Source organism: Pituophis catenifer, unplaced genomic scaffold (assembly GCF_029215685.1).
Source record: "Pituophis catenifer annectens isolate HBS135680 unplaced genomic scaffold, rPitCat1.0.hap2 SCAF_1, whole genome shotgun sequence".
NCBI classification, from domain to species: domain Eukaryota; kingdom Metazoa; phylum Chordata; class Lepidosauria; order Squamata; family Colubridae; genus Pituophis; species Pituophis catenifer.
The window spans coordinates 342,005,922-342,029,426 of NW_027256881.1; the positions used below are offsets into that span (position 1 = coordinate 342,005,922).

The 23,505-nt window shown below is 45.2% G+C and overlaps 1 protein-coding gene across 2 annotated transcripts; it reads right to left on the bottom strand.

Moving 5' to 3' along the window:
- Positions 1-1,136: 1,136 nt before the first annotated feature.
- On the bottom strand, positions 1,137-23,505 carry TLE5 (TLE family member 5, transcriptional modulator). Of its 2 annotated transcripts, none has more exons than XM_070944475.1 (7): positions 23,054-23,505; positions 17,350-17,447; positions 16,361-16,424; positions 11,368-11,412; positions 8,908-8,970; positions 7,082-7,156; positions 1,137-1,378 (listed from the first exon to the last, which is right to left on the bottom strand). In XM_070944475.1, the coding sequence occupies exons 1-7, from the start codon at positions 23,078-23,080 to the stop codon at positions 1,160-1,162; spliced, it is 591 nt and encodes a 196-aa protein (XP_070800576.1). In that variant the 5' UTR covers positions 23,081-23,505; the 3' UTR covers positions 1,137-1,159. The 2 variants fall into 2 exon arrangements, with proteins under 2 accessions (XP_070800576.1, XP_070800568.1); XM_070944467.1 differs by having other exon boundaries at positions 1,137-1,381; positions 23,054-23,504.

Consider the following 23,505-nt stretch of genomic DNA (forward strand, 5'->3'; position numbering starts at 1 on the left):
AGAAGGCAGCCCTCCATGAGCACAAAACCGTGGTGCCGCCGTGCCAGGGAGCTCAAATCAGATAGAATGTCAGAATTATGGGTTTTCTTTTTCTCTGTTTTTCAACGGTGGCCATTTTAAGATGTGTGGACTTTAACTCCCAGCATTCCCCCACCCCTCCAGCAGTGATTGGCTTAGCAGCTGCGGGGCAAAGAAAAAAAAAAAAAGCTCATCCAATCGAGTGCGAGTCACTTCACACCGCCTTGCTTAGCAAAGGGAAATCGGGTCCATTGGTCGAGGACAACCTGTACAAAACCACACTATCCACTTAGGTCAGGGGTGGGCAACTGTGGCCCTTTTACCACCTGTGGACTTCAACTCCCAGAATTCCTGAGCCAGCTTGGCTGTATCAGGAATTCTGGGAGTTGAAGTCCACAGGTGGTAAAAGGGCCACAGTTGCCCACCCCTGACCTAGGTCATGATTTAGTAAAGTGAGGCTGAGGGATTCTGGGAGTTGAAGTCCAATCTTAAAGTGGCCGAGGTTGAGATATACAGGGTGGGAGGGTGCCAGTGACTGGCCCTCCCCACCTGTGGCTGAAAATCTTCCAGCTGGGTGATTTTGGGGGGAGGGGATTTTCCCAGGATCTCTGGTTTCCCCACAAATCTAGGATCGGGCAAACCCACATCCTTCCTTCCCCTTGGATAACTAACCCAGTTTGTTAGTTTCTTGTCCAACGGCCCAAGCAAGTCCTTGCGAAAACACCTGGGAAAGGATGGATGGATGTGGGGGAGTAACCAAGTTTAAGAACGCATCGTGGATATTCTGATGCTGGCTTAACCCTTTGGAATTAATTTAAAGGGGGGAAGGGGAGATAGAAAGGGGGGAGGTCCAACCCCTTCCCCACCTGACCCCTCAACATGTACGCAAAGGCCCCTCAATTGCTTGGGGAACCATTCCTGCCTGCTATGGGGCTGGAATGGAAGAGGGGCAGGAAAAGGAGGGAGCTAAAGTGTTATTGCTGCAATTTTATCTCGCCCCTCGTGCCCCACTGAAGAACCGTGGTTTACCCGCCAGCCCCGGAATTGGATTAAATGCGGCATCTTCTGCCTTCCCCCCCCCAACACCAAGTATCGCCCCACGCTGCCCACCGCCCCTCCCCCCCGACTGGACGAGATCCACCTAGTCGGATTTTTCCCCATCGTCTTCTTGGTGGGCGTCTCCGTCGTGGCCGTTCTTGTCTTCCTTGCAGAGGTGGGCCTGGGAGCCCAGTGCCGAGAGGGAGAGCAGGCCGGTGCTGGCGCTCACGGCGGGCAGGGAGGGGGCCTGCAAGCCCACGGAGAGCGGGGTGAGGGGCAAGGCCAGTGCCTGAAGCTGAGAGAGCTGGTGGGCTTGGAGTTGCTGCTATAGGGGAGACCCGGGAGAGAAAAACAGACGAGAAATAAAAATGAGACAGTTTCACGTTCTTCCGATCCTTGCTACAGGTAGTCCTTGCCTTACGACTGTTCGTTTAGTGACCGTTCAGTTACAATGGCACTGAAAATAGCAATAGGAACTTAGACTTATGTACTGCTTCACATCCCTCTCTTAAGCGGTTTACAGTCAGCCTCTTGCCCCCAACAATCTGGGTCCTCATTTTACCAACCTTGGAAGGATGGAAGGCTCAGTCAACCCTGAGCCGGTCAGGATCGAACTGATGGCAGTGGGCAGAGTCACACTGAAATACTGCATTCTCACCACTGTGCCATCACAGTCCTTCCTTCCTTCCTACTTAGCACTTACAGTGCTTTTTACAGTCCTCTCTAAGCTGTTTACAGAGTCAGCCTATTGCCTCCAACAATCTGGGTCCTCATTTTACCGACCTCAGAAAGATGGAAGGCTGAGTCAACCCTGAGCCTGGTGAGATTTGATCTGCCAAATTACAGGCAGGCAGAAGTAGCCTGCAGTACTGCACTCTAACCACTGCGCCACCACGGCTCATAAAAAGGGTGACTTAACAACTGTTCTTCATACTTATGACCGTTGCAGCACCACCAATTCTGGGAATTCCAAGTCCACACATCTTAAAAGCACTTACAGGTAGTCCTCGACTTACAACAGTTCATTTAGTGACCATTCAAAGTTACAAAAGCATTGAAAAAAAGTGACTCTATTTTCCCATGGACACATGATCAAAATTTGGAGGCTCGGCAACTGGTTCGTGTGTATGACGGTTGCAGCGTCCCGGGGTTCACTTTTGTGACTTTCTGACAAGCGAAGTCAATGGGAAAATCCGATTCACTTAACAACCGTGTTACTAACTTAACAGCTACAGCGATTCGCTTAACAACCGTGGCAAGAAAGGTCATAGAATGGGACAACATTCGCTTCACCAATGTCTTGCTTAGCAACAGAAATGTTGGGCTCACTTGTGGTCCTAAGTCAAGGACTACCTGTATGGGTTTCCCATCCTCATCCAATAAAACGCAGGTACAAGTGATCCTCAATTTACGACCGTCCGCTTAGCGACTGTTCTAACTGAAAAAATGGGAGGAGCGGGTCATAGGTCACGAGGCTTGTAAAGGGTTAGACTTGCACCAATTTTACAACCGTTTTTGTGTTACAGTCATTAAGCGAACACTGTGGTCCTTAACCAAACTCACTGTTCACTAAGGGGACATTTTTGTTAAAAACTGACACTGATTTTCAGCAAAAATGGCAGGACGCAGGGCCAAGTTTCCGGAACTTCTGAAATGTGGGCAATTTGACTATGGCAGAGGTAGCCATTGTAAGCTGTAATTCAGTGGTGAAATCTAAAATTTGTTACTACTGGTTCTGTGGGTGTGGCTTAGTGTGGGGGGTAATGTGACTGGGTGGGCCTGACCATTTTTTTTTTTAAACTTTTAAAACCATTTTTTCTACAACCTCTTTGGTGAAGAGGTTGTAAAAAAATGCATTCAAAAGGCTCTGACGATCCCAGCTGAGTTTTTTTTCTTTTAAAAGCCTCTGCCGATCAGGCAACTCAGCTGGGATCGTCAGAGGCTCTTAAAAGCATTTTTTCTACAACCTCTGAAGAGGCTTTTTTTTTTTTAACTTTTAAAAGCATTTTTTCGGCCGAAGAGGTTGTAGAAAAAATGCTTTTAAAAACTTAAAAAAAAAAAAAAGCCTCTGATGATTATGTGGCTCAGCTGGGCATGGGGGTGGGGGGCAGGGAATTTTGCTACCAGTTCTCCAAACCACCCGCCTCCATCGCTACCGGATCGGGCAATCCGGTCCGAACCGGGAGCATTTCACCCCTGCTGTAATTACTTTGAGAGGGGGATGGGATCTGTTGTAACTTTGAACCATTGCTAAATGACCCATCGTAACTTTAGGACTACCTGCAATTGTCACCTGTTGGCTAAAAAGGCAATTAAAATTGCCGGCAATCAAATTTAATAGCAGCAGATGGAACAGATGGTACGATGAGGCAGTGTTAACTATGCATGGGCTAAAGGCAGCCCTCGACTTATGACCACAATGGAGCCCAACTTTTCTGTTGCCGAGTGAGATGTTTGTTAAGTGAAGTTTGCCCTATTTTATGACCTTTCTTGTCATCGTTGTTAAGTGAATCACCGCAGTTGTTAAGCTAGGAACGTGATTGTTAAGTGAATCTGGCTTCCCCATTGACTTTGCTCGTCAGAAGGTCGCAAAAGGGGATCACGTGACCCTGGGACACAAATATGAGTCAGTTGCCAAGCGTCTGAATTTTGATCATGTGTCCATGGGGATGCTACAATGGTCGTAAGTGTGAAAAACGGTCATAACGTAAATCACTTTTTTCAGTGCCGTTGTAACTTCGAACGGTCACTAAACAAACTGTTGTAAGTTGAGGACTACCAGTACTGACTCAGTATGCAAACTTATTAATATTATATATATTTTTTCTTTTTACGACTCTGTAATTCCTTTATGCGGGGTGGAGTCGGGGCAACTGAATGAAGCTTAGCATTTACTGGCCGGATGCCCTTCCTGACACCTACAAGGAGTTCGGAGTAGATATTTTCTCTTTGCGCCCCAATAGAGAAACATCCACCAGCTGCCTAGGATTGAACTCCCAACCTTCCGAGCGCGAGGTTGAGTGTCTTCACCTCTAGGTCACCACACTGCTCAATATTATATAACATATAATTATATAATATACAATTATTAAGTTTGTATGCTCAGATGTGGTTCTTGCTCAGTAAAATAACATACCTGTTGGCTGGACACATCAATTAAGTTAAATTTGGAGTTTCCCACCCAAAACTGTCCTGTTTTGGTCTCAGGTTTTTAAATAGGCACTGCTGAATATAAAACTGCCTTTTTCCTCCAAGGAGAAATCCAACAGCATTCCTGATTCTTTGCCATCATCCTCACAAGAGCCCTGTAAAGTAGGCCAATCCATGCAGGAAAGCACTCTGATTCGGAGGGAAACAGAACCTAAGCAAGATACTCTCAGTACTTCTCAATCTTGAGTCCTTTAAAACAGAGGTCTCCAACCTTGGCCAAATTAAGACCTGTGGACTTCAACTCCCAGAATTCCTCAGCCAGCGTTGCCAGATCCCTGCTTTAAAAGATGTATGGACTTCAATTTTCCCAGAAGTGCTGAAGAATTCTGGGAATTGAAGTCCACACATCTTAAAAGTCTATGGAGACTCTCATGGTTTTTCCCAAAGTTGCTGTCAACTTTGAAACCGATTGGGCCTGTCACAGCTATTTTTCTCTGTTTTTTCAACTTTTTCACACTTTTGGGACGGTGGGGGAAGGGAGCTTTGGAATGTCAGACCAGACATCAACAACTTACTATCTCGTGGGAACCAAGGTCATCCTACCAAGTGCTGGCCAGAGATATGCAAGAGGTTACCAAAGAGACGCCAAGAACATCTAACTGGAGAACGTGACCCGTGACGAGGAGGAGGGAGGGAGCTGTCTAATCTTTAATTATACTGAAAAAGTGCGGGAAACAGCCAGAGCTGCTTTGCATTTTCAAACGTGCCGAAAAGGATGTACTCAACAAAGCAATTATTTGAAAACAGCCGAAAGTTTCCAAGAGTTGCTGGATTGGTTGGGAACCTTGACAGGTGCTTTTTCAAAAGGCACAACTGGAATTTGTTTTTTTCCTTGAAGACGTTTCGCTTCTCGTCCAAGAACCTTCTTCAGTTCTGACCGAAGGGTGGAAATTGGAAGGACTAATGTTTTTTGCTGTCACCTGGCCATTTAGCAGGCTTTCTGAGGGCCGTTGAGGCCACTTGGAGGTTTACCTGTGTTTACCTCAAGATCACCTGAATAATGCAAATGGGGGTGTGTGTGGAGCCTTCTTGGAACTGCTGAAACGACTGTGTTGTAAACAGGAGACGGGCGCAGGATCTGCGCACCTTCCGTCGTGCACTTAAGACTTTTTTATTTCATCAAGCTGGCCTGGCCTAAATCTTCTCCCCTTTTAAATATAAATTTTAATTTGTTTTAAATTATGGGATATTTTAAATTCAGCCAAATTATTTAATTCGTTTTTAATCTACTTTAAATTTTTGTATTTATGTGTTTTATCTTGTGGCTGTTCACCGCCCTGAGTCCTTCGGGAGAAGGGCGGTATAGAAATTTAATAAAATAAAATAATAAATAAATGTCGTATCCCTCCCCCTAATGTTGAGAAAGGGCTATTGACCTCTTTCAAATCAGTGGTCATCTCTGTCCACAATATGGACTTTGTCCGGTTTGAAAGAGGAGTCAAAAGAGGCCATCTATGTCAAAATTGAACAGCCCTCTCTTGACCGGGGGGTGGGGGGGGGGGTGGCGGTGGGCGGGAGGGGGAGGGATACGACACCAATGTCGGGGTTCCAAGTAACACCCCCAACCAAGTAAGACTCCGAGGCAAACAATTTCTCAAAGATCCATTTGATTATTTCTTGTTTACAACAGGATTCGCCATCGACTTGGCTTGTCAGGAGGTCGCGAAATGGAGATCACATGACCCTGGGACATTGCAACCGTCCTAAGTACGAGTCAGTTGTCAAGCATCCGAATATAAATCACGGGAGCATGGGGATGCTGTTAACAGCTGCGTGAAAAATGGTCACATAAGTCACTTTTTTCAGTGCTGTTGTAACTTTGAACGGTCACTAAGTGAACTGTGGTAAGTCGAGGACTACTTGTACATAAGGGATCTCCAAACTTGGCCACTTTTAAAACCTGTGGACTTCAACTCCCAGAATTCCCCAGCCAGCCATGCTGGCTGGGGAATTCTGGGAGTTGAAGTCCACAAGTCTTAAAGTGGCCATGTTTGGTTGCCCCCGTTCTAAATTAACAAAGCCATGTGCCCATCAAACATGATGATGTATGAAAACAGGGAGTGCTCCAGTGGTGGGTTGCTCCCGGTTCTTGCGAACCGGTAGTAAAAACAATGGGAGGCTCCGCCCACCCACCCGGACATCATAATGGACGATCTGCACATGCACGCTCCCGTTGCGAACCGGTAGTAAAGATAAGTAGAACCCACCCCTGGAGTGCTCCTAATGGTTATATCCAGGGGTGGGCTGCTGGGGGTTCATAGGGGTTCGGGAGAAACTCCAGATCCCATTCCTGGGTGGCCCTGCCCACTCCTCCCAGGAGTCCCCACATGGCCCGTTTTGCATGCAGTAAGGTGCAGGGCATGCGTGGAGGCTCAGGGAGGATGAAAAACGGGCCTACCAGAGTTCGGGAAGGGCCCGTTTCTGGCCTCCAGAGCCTGGGGAGGCCAAAAATGCCCCACCCCTGGCTGACTAGGCCACGCCCATCATGGCCACGCCCACCCAGAGAACCCCTTGTTAAAATTTTGGAAGCCCACCCCATGGGCTTCCAAAACGGGCCTATCAGAAGTTCGGGACTTCTGGGCTCGTTTCTGGCCTCCAGAGCCTGGGGAGGCCATTTTAGCTCTTCTGGAGGCTCGAGGAAAGCTTCCAGAGCCTGGGGAGGGCAAAAATGCCCCACCCCTGGCCGACTAGGCCACGCCCATTATGGCCACGCCCACCCAGAGAACCCCTTGCTAAAATTTTTGAAGCCCACCCCATGTGATATCCCCAAGACCCCACCCCTCCCATCAATTCTAACAAAAAGAGCATCACAGACCCGGATGATGGAATTCAGTTCAGGGGCTGTCACTTGTTTGGCACGCTCAATGGCTCCCAGGACCTGCTGTTGGTGCTGGGGTGGGGGACGACAACACGGGAGGGGGAAAAGGAGGAGAAAGAGAAGACAATTAGAAGATGATATGAACCAATCAGCAGGAGGATCAACGACAAGAGGGGGAATAAAGGCAGTGTGGTTTTATGAGCCATTTTCTGCTAAAAAAATGGCATTTCCATTATTAAGATTGTCACTGCGTTTTTGTATTTACCAGATGAGCTCTTATTTTTGAACTTTCAGACTTACCATAGCTTGCCAAGTTCTTATCAGTAAGCTAACTGCGCATGTCTACATTCCTTCACTTCTAACTTTCTTTGTTCTCCTGCCAAGAGGTCCGGCCAGTAGAGGTCCAGCCGGGAAATCTTTGCCAAGATGTAACTAATTAGGCTAGTGAGATGTTTTATTTTCTTTATAACAAATAAATGAGTTTTTCTTAGAAAACATATCTTCGCTTTTATTTTTCTTAATGTATACTTCAAGGAAAAGTCACGATCCACTTCTCTAAATCAAGGTGCAATTACCCAAAAGGAGAATGGGATTAATTGCCACCCTGACAAAGATGTTATCCAAAAATTTGGCATTTTTGGTCCACCTCTGGAGTCCTTCCCAAGGACTTGGGATAGGCAGATGGGGAATGCTGGATGGTGCTGAAGGTATCGCAAGATGTCAGCTGTTCCAAGCAAAGCTGCCTTTTTGCAATTGACTGGTGGGGATTTTGTCAATGCCGGTGATGTTCAAATGCTGCTCGTTTCGGAAATTGTTCCCAAGTTACCTACAACTATTGTTCCTATCTTGGCTTTGTATAGTTATTATTCTGCCAATTCTTCCTTGCTCACCTCCATCAGAAGGTCCCAGGAAACGCCATAACTCTGTCCTCAAGAGGGACCATGGGCTGCCTGGAACCACCACCACCCCCCTCCCCAAATATCTGTTGTTTTAATCTGAGAACTTTCCAAGGCACCCTACGCTCCTTACCTGAAGCAGGGCAGGGGGAGATTTGAAAGGATGAAGATTCAGATAATGGGGCAAACAAGTCCCTTAATTAAGGCAAGCAGAGATAGCCAAATTAGGGTGAGTTCTGCCTTAAGCATGAAAGCTGGCTGGGTGATGCTAAGCCAATCATCAGGAGACCGTGAGTTCTAGTTTCTCCTTAGGCATGAAAGACAGCTGGGTGATTTTGGACTGTCCACCCTGTGACAGTGAGTTTTAGTTCTGCCTTAGGCATGAAAACTGGCTGGATTATTTTGTACTGTCCACCAGGTGATAGTGAGTTCTAGTTTTGCCTTAATCATGAAAACCAGTTGGGTGATTTTGGACTATCCAACAGGAAATAGTGAGTTCTAGTCCTACTTTAGGCATGAAAGCCAGCTGGGTTATTTTTACACATGAAAGCTGGGTGGGTGGCTTTGAGTCAATCATTAGGAGATTGTGAGTTCTAGTCCCGCCTTAGGCATGAAAGCTGCTTGGCGACTTTAGGCCAATCATTGAGAGGCTGTGAGTTCTAGTTCTGCCTTAGCATTAAAACTGGCTGGGTGACTTTGGGCCATTCAGTAGGAGACAGTGAATTCTAGTTCTGCCTTAGGCATGAAAGCCAGAGTGACCTTGGGCTAGTCATGATTCTTGTTGTGGGGAAAACCAGAAGAGAAAGGGATGTTGGATATTTTTGCTGCCTTGAGTTATTTGTAAAAACAATAAAGGCGGGATATAAATAAATAAAAATCAAACGAATAAAAAATAAAAGTTCCAGAGGAAAGAAAGGGGGAATTTACCTCTTGCGACAGATATGGCAAAACCTGGGCGCAAATGCCATTCAGCCGCTTGACAATTTCAGCCTGAAATGGAAGATTATACACAAGGTTAACCCGGAGGAGGGTACTTCAATCAGCTGCTTGGCACAAAGCGACAAAAACATGATGTGCTAGTGCCTTTATATGTGGCAGCAGCAACCCAAACTCCAAACCCAATTACATCACTGCAGCATTTTGCAAGGGACATCATTAACGGTGTTTGTCGGACAGGCTGCAAATGACAAAATGCGCATCGGTTGCGTCTTTTGCATGGTGCGAAGGTGACACATGCTCCCTTTTTAGCGGACCTTCCTGAACGATGGGCAAAAACATTTCTGCCTCAGTACAAACATGTTCCAAGACGCATCCCAGGGAATTCATCGGGTTTCTAGTTTCACACAACACTTTGAACTCTCAACCGATTTCGTGGAGGCTGGATTGTGCGAATGCACGCAGGTCCGTGTGCTGTGTGTGGGCCATGCCGGTTTTAACAGAACGAAAACAGTTTGAGGTAAAAATGAGCAAAAACAATGCCCAAAGTAAAGATGGGAGTTATGTAGCCATTCTCAAATTGGTGACTTTAAGATGGATGGACTTACTTCCACAGAATTACACAGTCAGCCATTTTGGCCAGGGAATTCTGGGAGTTAAAGTCCACCATCTTAGAGCTTGCTGGCTTGGGAATTCTGGGAGTTGAAGTCCACCATCTTAGAGCTTGCTGGCTTGGAAATTCTGGGAGTTAAAGTCCACCATCTTAGAGCTTGCTGGCTTGGGAATTCTGGGAGTTAAAGTCCACCCATCTTAAAGCACACTGGTTGGGGAATTCTGGGAGTTGAAGGCACCATTTTGAAAAACACTGATGCAGGTAGTGATTGAGTGAAATTTCCCAATGTCCCCATTGAAAAGGGGAAACGAGTCTTTGGGGGATTCTGGTTCTCCTAAGAAAAGGACATGGGAATTGTAATTGTAATTTCACAGAATTCAACCTCAGGGTAATTTCTCAAAAAAAAAAATATAAAAAAAAATATATGCTGTCAGCTTCGTGGTTTAACAACAGGTGTTAAAAGAACTGGCAGAGGTTTACTGGGCTATACCAGTTGTGGGTAACCATAATTGTTTTATAACTGATGAACATTAACTCCCAGAATTCCTGAGTCAGTATTATGTGGACTTCAACTCCCAGAATTCCTGAACCAGCGTGGCTGACTCAGGAATTCTGGGAGTTGAAGTCCAGAGGTCTTAAAGGAGCCATAACCGGGGTGAAATCCAGCAGGTTCTGGAGAACCAGTAGCGGAAATTTTGAGCAGTTCGGAGAACCGGTAGCGGAAATTTTGAGTAGTTCAGAGAACCGGCAAATACCACCTCTGGCTCACCCCCGAGTGGGATGGGAATGGATTTTGCAGTATCCTTCCCCTGGAGTGGGGTGGGAATGGAGATTTTGCAGTATCCTTCCCCTGCCATGCCCAAGCCACACCCACCAAGCCACACCACGCCCACTAAGCCACGCCCACAGAACCGTTAGTAAAAATAATGCGATTTCACCACTGAGCCATAGTTATTCATTCCTGAGTGGCACAGTAGCCTAAAATTGCATTTCAATTAAAAAATAATAATATTAAGACACGAATAAAGAAACGAGCTGGGTGTAGCTAATAAACCCCGCTTTTAATTAAATTTGTTTGCCTTAGCACGGCATCTTGGAAAGGCCAGGTGCGGTCTGCAGATCCTTGCAAAAGGAAATCAGAGCAGGTAGATGATGACACGCAGGAGGAACAAATCGGATTAGCTGCAATTTAATTTAAATGTCATTTAAATGAAATTTCAATTATATTTAGCTAGTGTCTGGTGGACACACCCGGTTGTTTGTAAGGGCTCTGCTTGTTTGAAGGGGTGGGGCGGCGGCCCTGAATATAATCTAAAACAGCACGTAGCTGATGACCTAAAATGCTCCTTCAAGGGAGGAGATAAGATAAGAAAAACCCACTCTTGCTTCAGCTGCATGTACAGGTAGTCCTCGACTTACAACAGTTTGTTTAGTGACCGTTCAGAGTTACAACTGAAAAAAAATGACTGATGACCATTTTTCACACTTAACGACCACATCTTCATGGTCATGCGGTAAAAACTCACAGACATTTGGCAATGGATTCATATTTTATGACAACTGCAGTGGGGCCACGTGATCCCCTTTTGCGACCATCTGCAAAGTCAATGGGCGAGTTAAGATTCACTTAGCCACAGTTTGACTAGTTTTAACAACTGCAGTGATTCACTTAACAACGGTGGCAAGAAAGGTCGTAAAATGGGGGCAAACTCGCTTAACGAATGTTTCACTTAGCCACAGAGATTTGGGGCTCAATTGTGCTTGTAAGTCGAGGGCTACCTGTGCAAGGCGGCCTTAAAAGTCCCTCGCAGAAAGAAGAATAAACTTAAAAATCTCACCTGCTTATGCATTTCGATGTTGAGGCCATAGGACATCTCGTAATACTGGAAGGGAAAAAAAAAAGAGAGAAAATTAGAATATCTGCTTGTTAGATGAAATCTAGGCTTGCTTCCTGTCTCCTAATTCCTGGAGTTTGTTCGTACAGGATTTGAACTCATCTCCTGGTTTTACAAAGAGAGAGGTACTCCATATTATGATCATGGCCGGATGTAGCTTCTCTAAGGCAAGCAATGGCCGATGTGTGACAAGATTTAGAAACAGACACAGTTGTGGATTTTCTCTGTCTCTGGAGGATTTTAAGATTCTATGATTGCAAAGAGCTAGACTAGATGACCCTTGGTGGTCCCGTCCCAGTTCCCAATTCTGACAACTAACTAGCTTTCTTGCTCACTAGATGACTCTTGGAAGCCCCTTCACAATTCTTGAAACTTCCTGATTTTCCTGCCCATTGGCAAAGGGGTGGAATAGACAACCTTTAGGGGCCCCTTCCCACTCCACAATTCTATCACACTAATTGGTTTTCCTGCCCACTGCAAAGGGCTGGACTAGATGATCCTTGGAGACCCCTTCCTGAGATTCTCAGCAACAGGAAACAAAACAAAACAAAAAAAACCTTTTGGATTTTAGAAGAGTAACAGCACAATACAATTTCTCTGCCCTTTCCATGCGCCTGCAATTTTGCCACACCCACAATTAAAATTCCTTCCTGGCACGGGATTTAAATCAAAGCCAGCAAATTATTATTATTATTATTATAGTTTTATCATAAACAGCGTTGGGGTAAGAGAGGATACGGAAGTGGGAAAAGGAGGAACAAGATTTAAGAGGAAAGAAAATGGGTGAACCAAGAAAAAGTTTGCAGTTAGTCCTCCACTTACAACAGTTCATTTAGTTGAATAGTGACTATTCAAAGTTACAACTTCACTGAAAAAAGGGACTTATGACCGTTTCTCATACTTACGACTAGCACCCGTTTTCATGTGGTAAAAATTGGTACGCTTAGCAACTGGCATGTATTTATGATGGTTGATCAGTGATAATCTTTTATGATCTTCTGACAAGCAAAGTCAGATTCATTTAAAAGCCACGTTACAACTGCAGCGGTTCACTTAACAACTGTGGCAAGAATGGTCATAAAACGGGGCAAAATTCACTTAACAAGCGTCTTGTTTACCAACAGAAATTTTGGGCTCGATTGTGGTCGTAAGTCAAAGATTACCTGTATATAATACGTGCATATTAATTTTGGTTGCACCTGCCCCAGGCCCCTCCCACTTTCACATTGGCCCCGCCCACAAGCCAGTTTTGGCTTAAGAGAAGGCAATTCCTTTCTCCCAAATTGTATTTGGGAAACAGAATTAAGATGTAACTACAGATCGGGCTGCAAGCCTTCAAACCAAGTTAAGAGCAAACCATGATTTTAGACACAACCAGGATGAATTTGGTTTGATCATGAGCCGTCTCTGTCATTCAAAGCAAACCAAAAAAGAATTCAAGGCATTAAAAAACTTTTCTCCACCCAAAACCTCTGTTGCGTCCATTCATTTACTGGAAATAATATTTTCCCTGCTTTTCATTAAATCGTTCCTTGCACAATCTACACATTTATAAAAAAATCACCAGCAACAGATGATCAAAATATGTACCAGTAGTCCTTGACTTGTGTCTACTCACTTAGTGACCATTCAGGCGCCCGGCAACCAGACTGAATTTACAGCCATTTGCAGAGTGAATCGTTAGTTCATTTCATGACTGTGACATTCATTTCATGACAGCAGTGCTTTGCTTAATGACATCACAGAAGAGGTTGTGAAATCATAAAATAATATGATCGATTTGTTTTACTGCCACAAGTTAGGACTGCGGTGGGCAGGCTCCATTACAGTCGTAACTTAAGGATTACCTTCATGGTCATAGATCATATGGAGAAATACCGTTAATTCCAAAATCTTAGGCCAAGAAAATTCTGGTTTTGTAGTTGGAAAGCCTGAATGTATCCCTTGTACAGGTAGTCCTCAACTTACAACTATTTGCTTAGTGACCATTCAAAATTATGACATCACTGGAAAAAAGTAATTTATGAGATTTTTCACTTAAAACTAGCATCCGAGAGTCACGTGATCAAAATTCAGACATTTGGCATATTTATGACGGTTGCAGTGTCCTGGGGTCATATGATCGCCTTTTGCGACCTTCTTACAAGCCAACGGGGAAATCACTTAACAACCATGTTACTAATTTAACAACTGCAGTGATTCACTTAACAACTGTGTCCAGAAAGGTCATAAAATGGGGGCAAAACTCACTTAACAACTGTCTTGTTTAGCAATGGAAATTTTGGGCTCAATTGTGATTGTAAGTAGAGGACCAACTATACATTCTGTTTTCTCCTAAATGCCATTTATGAACTCAGTAGAATATGGTTCATGGACCCCTGAACATCTCCCAAAACTCTCTTGGGGCGGGGGGAAGGGGGGCAAAATCAAAATGATTTGCTGGATATTGAAAATATTGCAAAAATATAAAATATTATCAGCCTTCTCATTGGTGTTTTTTTTTAAAAAAAATAGGGTTTTTTCCACGAGAAATATTTTATTGATGCTAACACCAAATGAGTTTCATATTGTCATTTTTAGCGGATTCAATAAATAAATTTTCTACGAATGGGTTCATTTAATTTTTAATGCTGTAAATATAAAACTTATGCTAATGAAAGCTCTGTTTGGGGTCCTCCATGACTTTTAAAATTGGGAAGGGGGACCAAGAGCAGAAACGCTGACCTAGATTAAAATTAAAACAGCAATCCTACACATTTTTAATCCTCTTAACATCAGAGAGAGCCAAAATGGTTCCCCCCCTACCCCCCTTGCAACCACACACATTTGATTTGGGGCCTCTGGAATTATCTTGAGGAAGGGATGAAGCAAACATACATTAAAAAAAAAACCCGAATTCAATCCTTCCGGCCCGCCTTAACTGCTCTTGCAGGCCTTGGGAGAATTCAAATGCTCATTAAGGACTAGAAACTTGGCAAGGCAGAGTATTTGGCTCACTGGGGTTCTCCCTTCTAAATGGAAGAAGTGGGCACAGGAGGTGGTTTGTGGCTTTTCTTGAGTCTCATGAAAGGTTAGTATGTGCTTACGAGAACTTTTTTTCTTTTTGCCCTTTTCTTTTTAATTGAATTTCCTAGGAAATACAAAGCATTTTTATGCCTTATCTCTGTGCTCCAGAGAAGGTGCGGCAGCCTCTTTCTGGAGGGCCTGGGAACTGGTTTCACTCAAGGCTAACGACATCCATCACCTTGAATCTTGGCAGCAGCAACAAGCACAGCTGGCCACCTCCAACCGGCACGTCAAAGAGAGCCAGCTAACTGTGTCCTGATAAAAAGCTAAATAAATAAAAAATAAGCCAGGGTCTAATGCAGCTGCCTGGGTGACTTATGCAAAACAGTCCAAGCCTCGTTTTTGCAAAAAAACAAAACAAAACAAAACAAAAAACACACGATAAGAAGCTGAATAGAGGACACAAAAAGAATTCCTTCCTGAAGGCAGCAGAATCCTTGTTCTCGCTTTTGGGGTCTCGCTGGGGCGTCCTTAAGTTTCTAGTCCTCAAAAGAAAGGAAGGGGGGGGGAGGAAAAAAATGGGAAAGGAAGAAAAAGAAAGAAGAAAGAGAGAAAGAAGGAAGGGAGAGAAAGAAGGAAGAGAAAGAAAGAGAGAAAGAAGGAAGGAAGGATGGAAAGAAAGAAAGAAAAAAGATAGAAAGGAAGGATGGAAAGAAAGAAAGAAAAAGAGAGAAAGAAATGAAGAAAATGAAAGAAAAAGATAGAAAGGAAGGATGGAAAGAAAGGAAGAAAGAGAGAAAAAAGGAAGGAAGGATGGAAAGAAAGAAAGAAAAAAAAAGAGAGAAAGAAGGATGGAAAGAAAGAAAAAGAAAGAAATGAAGTAAGAAAATGAAAGAAAAAGATAGGAAGAAAGAAAGAGAGGGAAAGAAGGAAGGAAGGATGGAAAGAAAGAAAAAGAGGGAAATGAAAGAAAAAAATGAAAGAAAAAGATAGATAGATAGATAGATAGATAGATAGATAGATAGATAGATAGAAAAAAAGAAAGGAAGGAAAGCAAACCCCCAGAATTTATTTATTTATTTATTTATTTATTTATTTATTTATTTATTTATTTATTTATTTATTTATTTATTAGTTCGATTTATATGCCACCCTTTTCCGGAGACTCAGGGCGGCTTACAATGCATTAAGCAATAGCCTTCATACTTTTGTATATACCTGCTTAGTAGGGCTTTTGGGCCCCCCTAAACCCTCAATGATGAGACAGGTAGCATATACATTTAATAAAGAAATAAAATTAAAATGGTCTTCGGTTTTTGGACAGAGGGCAAGAACCCAGAACCAGAATCCAACTCAAATAAACACCTTTGGAATGCTGTGGGAGTAGGAATGGATTTCCAGAGAAAAAAAATTGCAAACTACCGGAACCAGGAGCACCATTCAGGTGACCCTGAGGACACAGATCAACCTACAAGCAGCCTCAACGACTCTCTAAAAAAGGATGCAAACGTCCAGCTGTCTGCAAGGAATATAAATCCTTCCATTCCCCACCATCCAGTCAGAGCCGAAGAAGCTTCTTGGAGGAGAAGCAAAATGTCTTCAAAAGAAAAAACAAAAAAGTCCAGTTGCCTCTTGAAAAAAAAACACCTCTGGGACAATCATGACCTGGAGGACTGAGAATCTCTATAGAATCCAGTTTTTTTTTTTTTGCCTTAAAAGGGGGGGGGGGGGTCTTTAGTTCAGAGGATTTGATTCCTGGGGGCGGGGAATTTGGCTTATAGAGGCCTTGAGCTTCCTATCACCTGCATTTGAAATTTTATGTAGGGGGGGGGGGGGGCGCAGGGGAAGGAGGAACCATTTGCAGCTTTGCCTCACAGGACTCCGCTGCTCTTCTTGGCAGGACCCCGCCGATCACGAGTGCGAAACTTACCATCACGTAATGGCGCTGCATCTCCGACTTTTCGCTGGCCAGCTTGTCGCATTCCAACTTCAGGCTGTTAAGAAAGAGGGAAATTGGGGAGGTGGGCACGAGGGGGATAAAGGGGGGGGGACGGCCTCCTCTGCCGTTGGAAACATTGCCCGACTTCTGTTTAGTGACTGTTCAAAGATAAAATAAGCACGGAAAAAAAGTGACTGACCATGGGGTCCTCGCACTTACGACCATTGTAGCATCTGCCAGTCAGGTGATTGAAACTCGGGCACCTGTTTCTGAGCTTGAGATCTCACACTATCTTCTAGCTTTTTTTAAATAAAACAACAACAGAATGCAGTTGATAAAATAGGTCTCCATTTCCAACTGCATCCGGATTTTTAAAATTTTTAAGGATCCAGGAATGAAGATTTTCAGCGTTTCAGATTATTGCAAAAATAATCTGGGTGGGTTCTGCAGTCCTTTGCAAAATAAATAGAAAAGGGATCTCAAAAGAGGGGAGAGACAGATCCGGAGATCAGACTGGGATCTCTGAGAAAATCTCTGAATGATCTGGAACAGGCTGGCAAGCAGGTTTGACTTCAAATGGGGACTATCACACTTGGCAACTTGTGGACTTCAAGTCCCAGAATTCCCACTTCCTGATTTAAGGCGCCGAACCATAAGCTTGCCGACTGAGGAATTCTGGGAATTGAAGTCCACCCATCTTAAGGCATGCGCTGGTTGGGGAATTCTGGGAATTGAAGTCTTGGAAGTTGCTGAGGGTGAGAAACACTATTCTATAGGATCTCCCGTTGACATTTTAACACCGCTGCACCAAGACTGTAGACTGCTCATAAGCAAAAATTGTGCGAATACATGCCTCGGTGATCAATCACGCCGAGTGTTAGTCCCATGGGATCCAACCTTCTTTTCGATTTCACCAGCTCCCACATCCTGGCCTAGAAATCATCTGCGGGTGGAAAGCTGGAGAAAACTGGCTGGTTTACCTGTGATACTGTGCCTGCAGCAACTGGAACTCATCTTTAATCCGGTCGCAGGAATCGGAAGTTGTGAACTTCAACTGCTGAGGCAGATGAGAAGAGGCCTGAAACAGAATTAGAGAGGGTGTGTGTGAGGGAATGGGAGAAGTATCCCTTTAGCCAATTAAAAACGACCCTGGGAGCCTGCTTTAATTGTGTTTGATTTGGTATGTTGTTAACTGCCTGCTCAGGATGCTAGTCCTCAAGGCTCACCGAAGAAACCATCCACTGCACTGTCAAGCAAATGGTGGTTTAGGGGGTACTGAGACCATGTTTACAACACACCTTTTAAGTTATGATGTTCTTCACCTGGTTTCAATTTAACCAAGACTACTCAAGCTATCAATCAACGTAATCCAAGACGTAATCAATCTATCAATACATTTTACACAGCAACATTTTGAGAACTGGTTTGGACTAGTAGTGGGAGATTTTGAACTAAAAAATCAAGAGGTTAGGAGCTGGCGGGCTTTAGGCCAATCCCTTTCTCAGTCCAACCCACCTTACAGGGTTGTTATGGGGAAAAAAGGAGGTGGGAGCTGCCTTGAGTTACACAGATAAATCTCGTAATAAAATAAATATTTCGGCTACCTGAAAAGCAAGCAAGCAAGCAAATAAATGCAGGATAAAATATAGATCCGATCTCAGGCCTACAGGTAGCCCTCGACATACGACCACAATTGAGCCCAAAATTTATGTTGCTAAGTGAGAAATCTAATGAGTTTTGCCCCATTTTACAGCTTTCCTTGCCACATTTGTTAAGTGAACCACTGCTGTTTTGTTGAGTTAGTAACGGTTGTTAAGTGAATCTGTCTTCTCCGTTGACTTTGCTCGTCACAAGGTCGCCAAGAGATGTTCGTGTGACCCCGGGACACTGCAACTGTCATAACTTGAGTCAGTTGTCAAGTGCATCTGGATTTAAGTCATATGACCATGGGGATGCTGCAACGGTCATAAGGGTGAAAAACGGCCCCGAGTCACTTTTTTTCAGTGCCGTCGTAACTTCGAACGGTCACAAAGTGAAATGTTGTAAGTCGAAGAATACCTGTATTCTGCATGTAAATATGGGATGTACCATTTCCGAGTTGGGGGGGGAGGGAGTTGTTGGCAAGTTCAGAAAAAGAAACTCAGCTTCTGAACATGGCCATTTTTTTCTTCCTCTTCATCAATTTCATAAAATGAAGCTGTTTTGGGACCTGCCTTTTCCTTCTAAGGAATTAATTTTATATGTGGCGGTGGGAGCACTAAAATGGGATAATTTCTACCTGCAGGTTGGACTGCATCTAATCATTCAAACACAACTCACCTCACCTGTTGTGTAAAGCAATGCATTTACATCAGGGGTGGGCAAATGTGGCCCTTTTACAACCTGTGGACTTCAACTCCCAGAATTCCCAGAATTCCCGAGACAGCCAAGCTGGGAGAATTCTGGGAGTTGAAGTCCAGAGTTTGTAAAAGGGCCATATTTGCCCACACATGATTTACATTATTGTGTATCCATCCGGACTGCAATAATCTCTGTAGCCACCAGAAGGCGGCAAAGAGATCCGGAAAGATCTATTTGCTGCCCTCAAGTGGGTTGGATTATTTTAAAATTTATTGTTCTTTCCCAACTCCGATGGACTCTGGATGGCAGCACGAATAGTTCACCCCTTGTGAATATTTATTTAACAAATGTCTGAAGTTACAACAATGGTTTATCACCAGTCCTCACAATTACGATTCCGCTGCTGTGTCCCAATAGGTCATGGGATCAAAATCCAGTGGCTTGGCACCTGTTATGTGTTTACATTGTTTTCAGATTACTGGGGGATCATTTGTAACCCTCCCAGAGAGCGAAGTCCATGGAGGAAGCTGGATTCATTTAATAACTGCACAATTCATTTAAGGACCACAAAGATTTGCCAAAGAACTGTGGAAAAAGATCATACAATAGGACACAACTTACTTCATGCCTGCACTGCTTAATGACAGAAGTTTAATCCCAATTGTGGTCATAAATTGAGGGCTACCTGTACAGATCCGATGGCCAAGATTTAGCTTTTATTGATTTTTTTTTTTTTTAATTTGATTTATATGCCGCCCTTCTCCGGAGACTCAGGGCGGCTTACAATGCTTTAAGCAATAGCCTTCATTCTTTTGTATATTTTATACAAAGTCAGCTTATTGCCCCCACAAACTGGGTCCTCACAAACTGGGTCCCACAAACTGGGTCCTAATGTATTTATTATTAAATACATTATACAGCCAGCTGTCCATCCAAAAGTGGCTACTTAAATTGCTCACCGCACGGCCCAGAAAATTCCTTTTGAGATTTCTGAGGCCTTGAATATCTTGAAAACATTTCCCAACTTCCAGACAGGTGGACTTCAACTCCCATAATTCTCCACCATTGGCCACGCTGGGTGGGGAATTAGTGGAACTGAAGTCTCACCCGTCAATGGCTCAGGCTGGAAAACCCTTGGTTTAAAGACCCTTTAAAAGTAGTCAACTTACAATCATTCGTTTAGTGACCAAAAGTTACATTTCACACTTATGACCGTTTTGGGAGCTTGGCAATGATTCGTATTTATGACAATTGCCATGTCCGGGGTTCCCAGCCTGCTTCCGACAAGCTAAGTCAAAGGGGGAAAGCCAGATTTGCTTAAGGGCAACATGATTCGCTTAACAATGCAGTGATTCACTTAACAATGCAATGGATTCACTTAAGAATGCAGTGGATTCACTTAGCAATGCAGTGATTCACTTAACAATGGGGGCAAAAAGGTCGAAAAATGGGGCAAAGCTCACTTAACAACGGCCACACTTACCAACAGACATTTTGGGTTCAATTGTGTTCTCAAATTGAGGACTATACTGTAATTTGATTTGTTTTGATATAATCCAGGTCCACCTGGATATATGTTTTATATCTGGACAGCTGCAAACAGATGTTTTAGAGGAAGCATCAGATTTCAGCAATCCAGCTATTCTATCTGCCTTTAGCAAATGCAATGATTAGTGGTTTTGGGAGGCATTGGTGCGTCTCTTATTTTGGGTGGTGACCACCAGGATTATAGGTAGTCCTCGATTTACGACCACAATTGAGCCCAACGTTTATGTTGCTAAATGAGAAATCTGTCAAGTGAGTTTTGTCCCGTTTTACGACTTTCCTTGCCGCATTTGTTAAGTGAATCACGGCAGTTGTTAAGTTAGTAACCCCGCTGTTAAGTGAATCAGGCATCCCCCATTGGCTTTGCTTGTCAGAAGGTCGCAAAAGGGGATCACGAGATCCCGGGACGCTGCAACCGTCATAAATACGAACCATTTTCCAAGTATCCAAAGGTAAATTATATGACCATGGGGATGCTACAAGAGTCATGTGAAAAATGGTCCTAAGTCCCTTTTTTTCAGTGCCGTTGTAACTTCAAACGGTCACTAAATGAAAAGTTGTAAGTCGAGGACTACCTGTACTGCACGAACCACAGAGGGGGCTGATAAAATATCTACAGACCTGTCTCATCCTCGACATCAACTGTTTCAGAACTGTTGTAAATCAAGGACTACTTGTGTTTTTTTCCATCTACCCCCATTCACTGTTGCAGGCCTCCTGGTAAATCCCTGGCTTGTTTTTAACACAAATTTGTTAAATTAGTCACCCTTGGAGAATCCAAACATCACCCACCTTAAGTCATAACACAATGAGTGCAAATCGCGAACGGTTGCGTTCAGATTATTGGAAGCAAAAAGCTCATTATGGCTTAATTGGATGTGGGCATCGCCAATCCAAACGACATCTAAGAATGCTACACCTACATTAATTTAATTTATTGAATGCATTCCATTTTCCTTCGGTGCCAGAAAACTTTTATTTTTGAGCGTTCTTCAATAAGGTCTACAAAATCCTGTCCTTTGGAAAACTCTTCAGTTATCCAAGCCAGATCTTCCTTCCTTCCTTCCTGGTTTTTCCTACACAAAATCATCAGCCGGATTTTATTTTAGGATCTGGTGACTTTTGTTGTGAAGGAATCCTGAACAGGTTTACTACAACAGCACAACCCTCTGTTGACCTGGGCTCTGGAAAGGAAATTTTTTGAGTGGGTGGGACAAAGCAGAGTCACTTCCCTGTTGTTTTCAGTCTGGGCCTTCTCCTTTTGAAAAGCAAAATTAAACCTGCTTTCCTGTAATCGGAAATCCGGCAACCTTCCTTTCTCCCCCCCCCTCACCACAATTTCATTCTATTCTTTTACATCCTATAAAAATCAGCTTTTTTTTTTCTCCCTGCAGAGACTCATTTCCCACCAAGCAGAGGGGAAGGCGGCCTGTTTCTGGCGGGTTTCACTCCTTTCATCTATTTCAATCCATTAGATATCAGCGTGCAAAGTAATGGAGGGCGGGGGGAGAGAAATGGGAGTTTATTTATTTATAGCCCCCTCCAGTCCCCCATATTTTGCAAATCCCCACCATCTCTTCCAATCCAATTCCACTTTTTCGACTCTCGAACCCATCTGACCTAACCCCCCCCAAACCCCATTCGTGGCCCTTAATGGGACTTTCCGTGGGGCTCCCCCTCTCACCCCACCAACAGGAAAGGGTTCACACTCCCCTCCTCAATGAGGACTAGCTTCTTAACCCACACTCATCTTTGCCACTCACCCTGTCACCATTGGTTGGGGTTCAATGCACTTTTCTTGGGCCCCTTCCATCCAGGTGATGGCCAGCCAGGCCTGTGTCCCCCTCTTGGGGGGGTGGGCATCACTGGGGTGCCCATCCCATTCCCCAAAGGTTCTTCTCCCTCCCTCCCTCCCTCCCTCTCTCTCTCCCACCAGCCTCAGGTCCACACCCTTCCTTGTATGCCCCAATTCCATGGCTTCCCCCCTTAAGATTTATTTTTATTTTTTTTGCTGCTTTGGGAAGAGGGGGGAAGGGGTGGAATATCTCCCGCAAGAGGAACCCCCCTTCCCCCCCCAAAAAACCCGCCTCCCTTCTGGCTGCACCTCCCGCACCTGGTTCCCCCAATTCTCTTTCCCCTCTTCCCCAGAGCCCCCCCCCACCCCCACCCCACTCCTGCCTTTTTCCCTTTCCCCTTCCTTTCTATCAAAGGCTCCTTTGCAAAATTAGAGAGTGGGGGAAATTACGCCTTGCAATCTCCACCTTGGGGAGGGGAGACCTCGGGTGGAGGGGGGGGGACACGAGTCCCCGTGGAGGAGGAAAAAACACGAGTCAAGTGGAAGGGGGGGTGGCAAAGAAAAAGGGAGGAGGGGGACAGGGAAGCATGGGCATCGGGGTGCCCAGAGGTTAGGGAGCCCCCTCGGATATTCAGGGTGGAGGGGGGGCTCTCTGACTTCTGGGCACCCCGATGCCCATGCTTCCCTGCCCTCCCCTCCTCCCTTTTTCTTTGCTCCCCCCCACTTGACTCGTGTTTTTTCCTCCTCCACGGGGGTCCGTGTCCTTCCCCCCACTTCACCCGAGATGTCCCCTCCTCTCCAGGGTCCCCGATCCTCCACGCACCCCGCGGCATTGGACTGCCCTCCCCTCCCCTTCTCCCCTGCACCCAACCGCTCTCCCCCTCCCCACCAATCCCGCATTCCCACGACACGATCCTCCCCGGGCCCTGACCAAGCAACCCCCCACCCCCACCCCATGCAGCCCCCCCACCCCCACCCCCAATCCCCCCCCATCCTCCTCTTACCGAGTGCCGGCTTTGCGGAAACATCATGCCAATCGGGCAGCCGAGCCGGAGGCAGCCAGCGGGCTGCTGCACCCGCTTTTGCAAGCCGCCACCGACCGGCCGAAAGGCGGCCGAGGAAGCGCAGGCGGCGACTTTGCAACGCGGCCTTTGTGGGTCTAAATCCGGGCCGCCCCAGAGACGGAGCTGCCCCCCGGGGGCCGCTGAGAAGCCCCGGCAGGGAAGCAGCGGCTGAGCTCTCCCTCCTCTCGTTCTCTCTCTCTCTCTCTGCAAAGAGCCCGCGGGCGAACGGGAAGCGCGGAGGCCCCGCAACGCGGCTGCTTTGCGGGCCTGGAGCGGGGTTTTTGCAAAGGCCGGAAGGACGGGAAGGGCAAGCGGCGCAGTTCCCGGGCCTCGCCCGCCTCTCCTCGGCGGCGGCTGCTGCTGCTGCTGCTGCTGCTCCTATTGTCTAATGG

Bases quoted from the DNA above. Each gene is read 5' to 3' on its own strand.
- TLE5 (XM_070944467.1), bottom strand. From the start codon at position 23,080: ATGATGTTTCCGCAAAGCCGGCACTCG. The intron at 8,971-11,367 runs GTGAGATTTTTA...CTTCCATTTCAG, and splicing joins ACATCGAAATGCATAAGCAG to GCTGAAATTGTCAAGCGGCT. The intron at 1,382-7,081 runs GTCTGTGATGCT...TCTCCCCTATAG, and splicing joins AACTGAATTCCATCATCCGG to CAGCAACTCCAAGCCCACCA.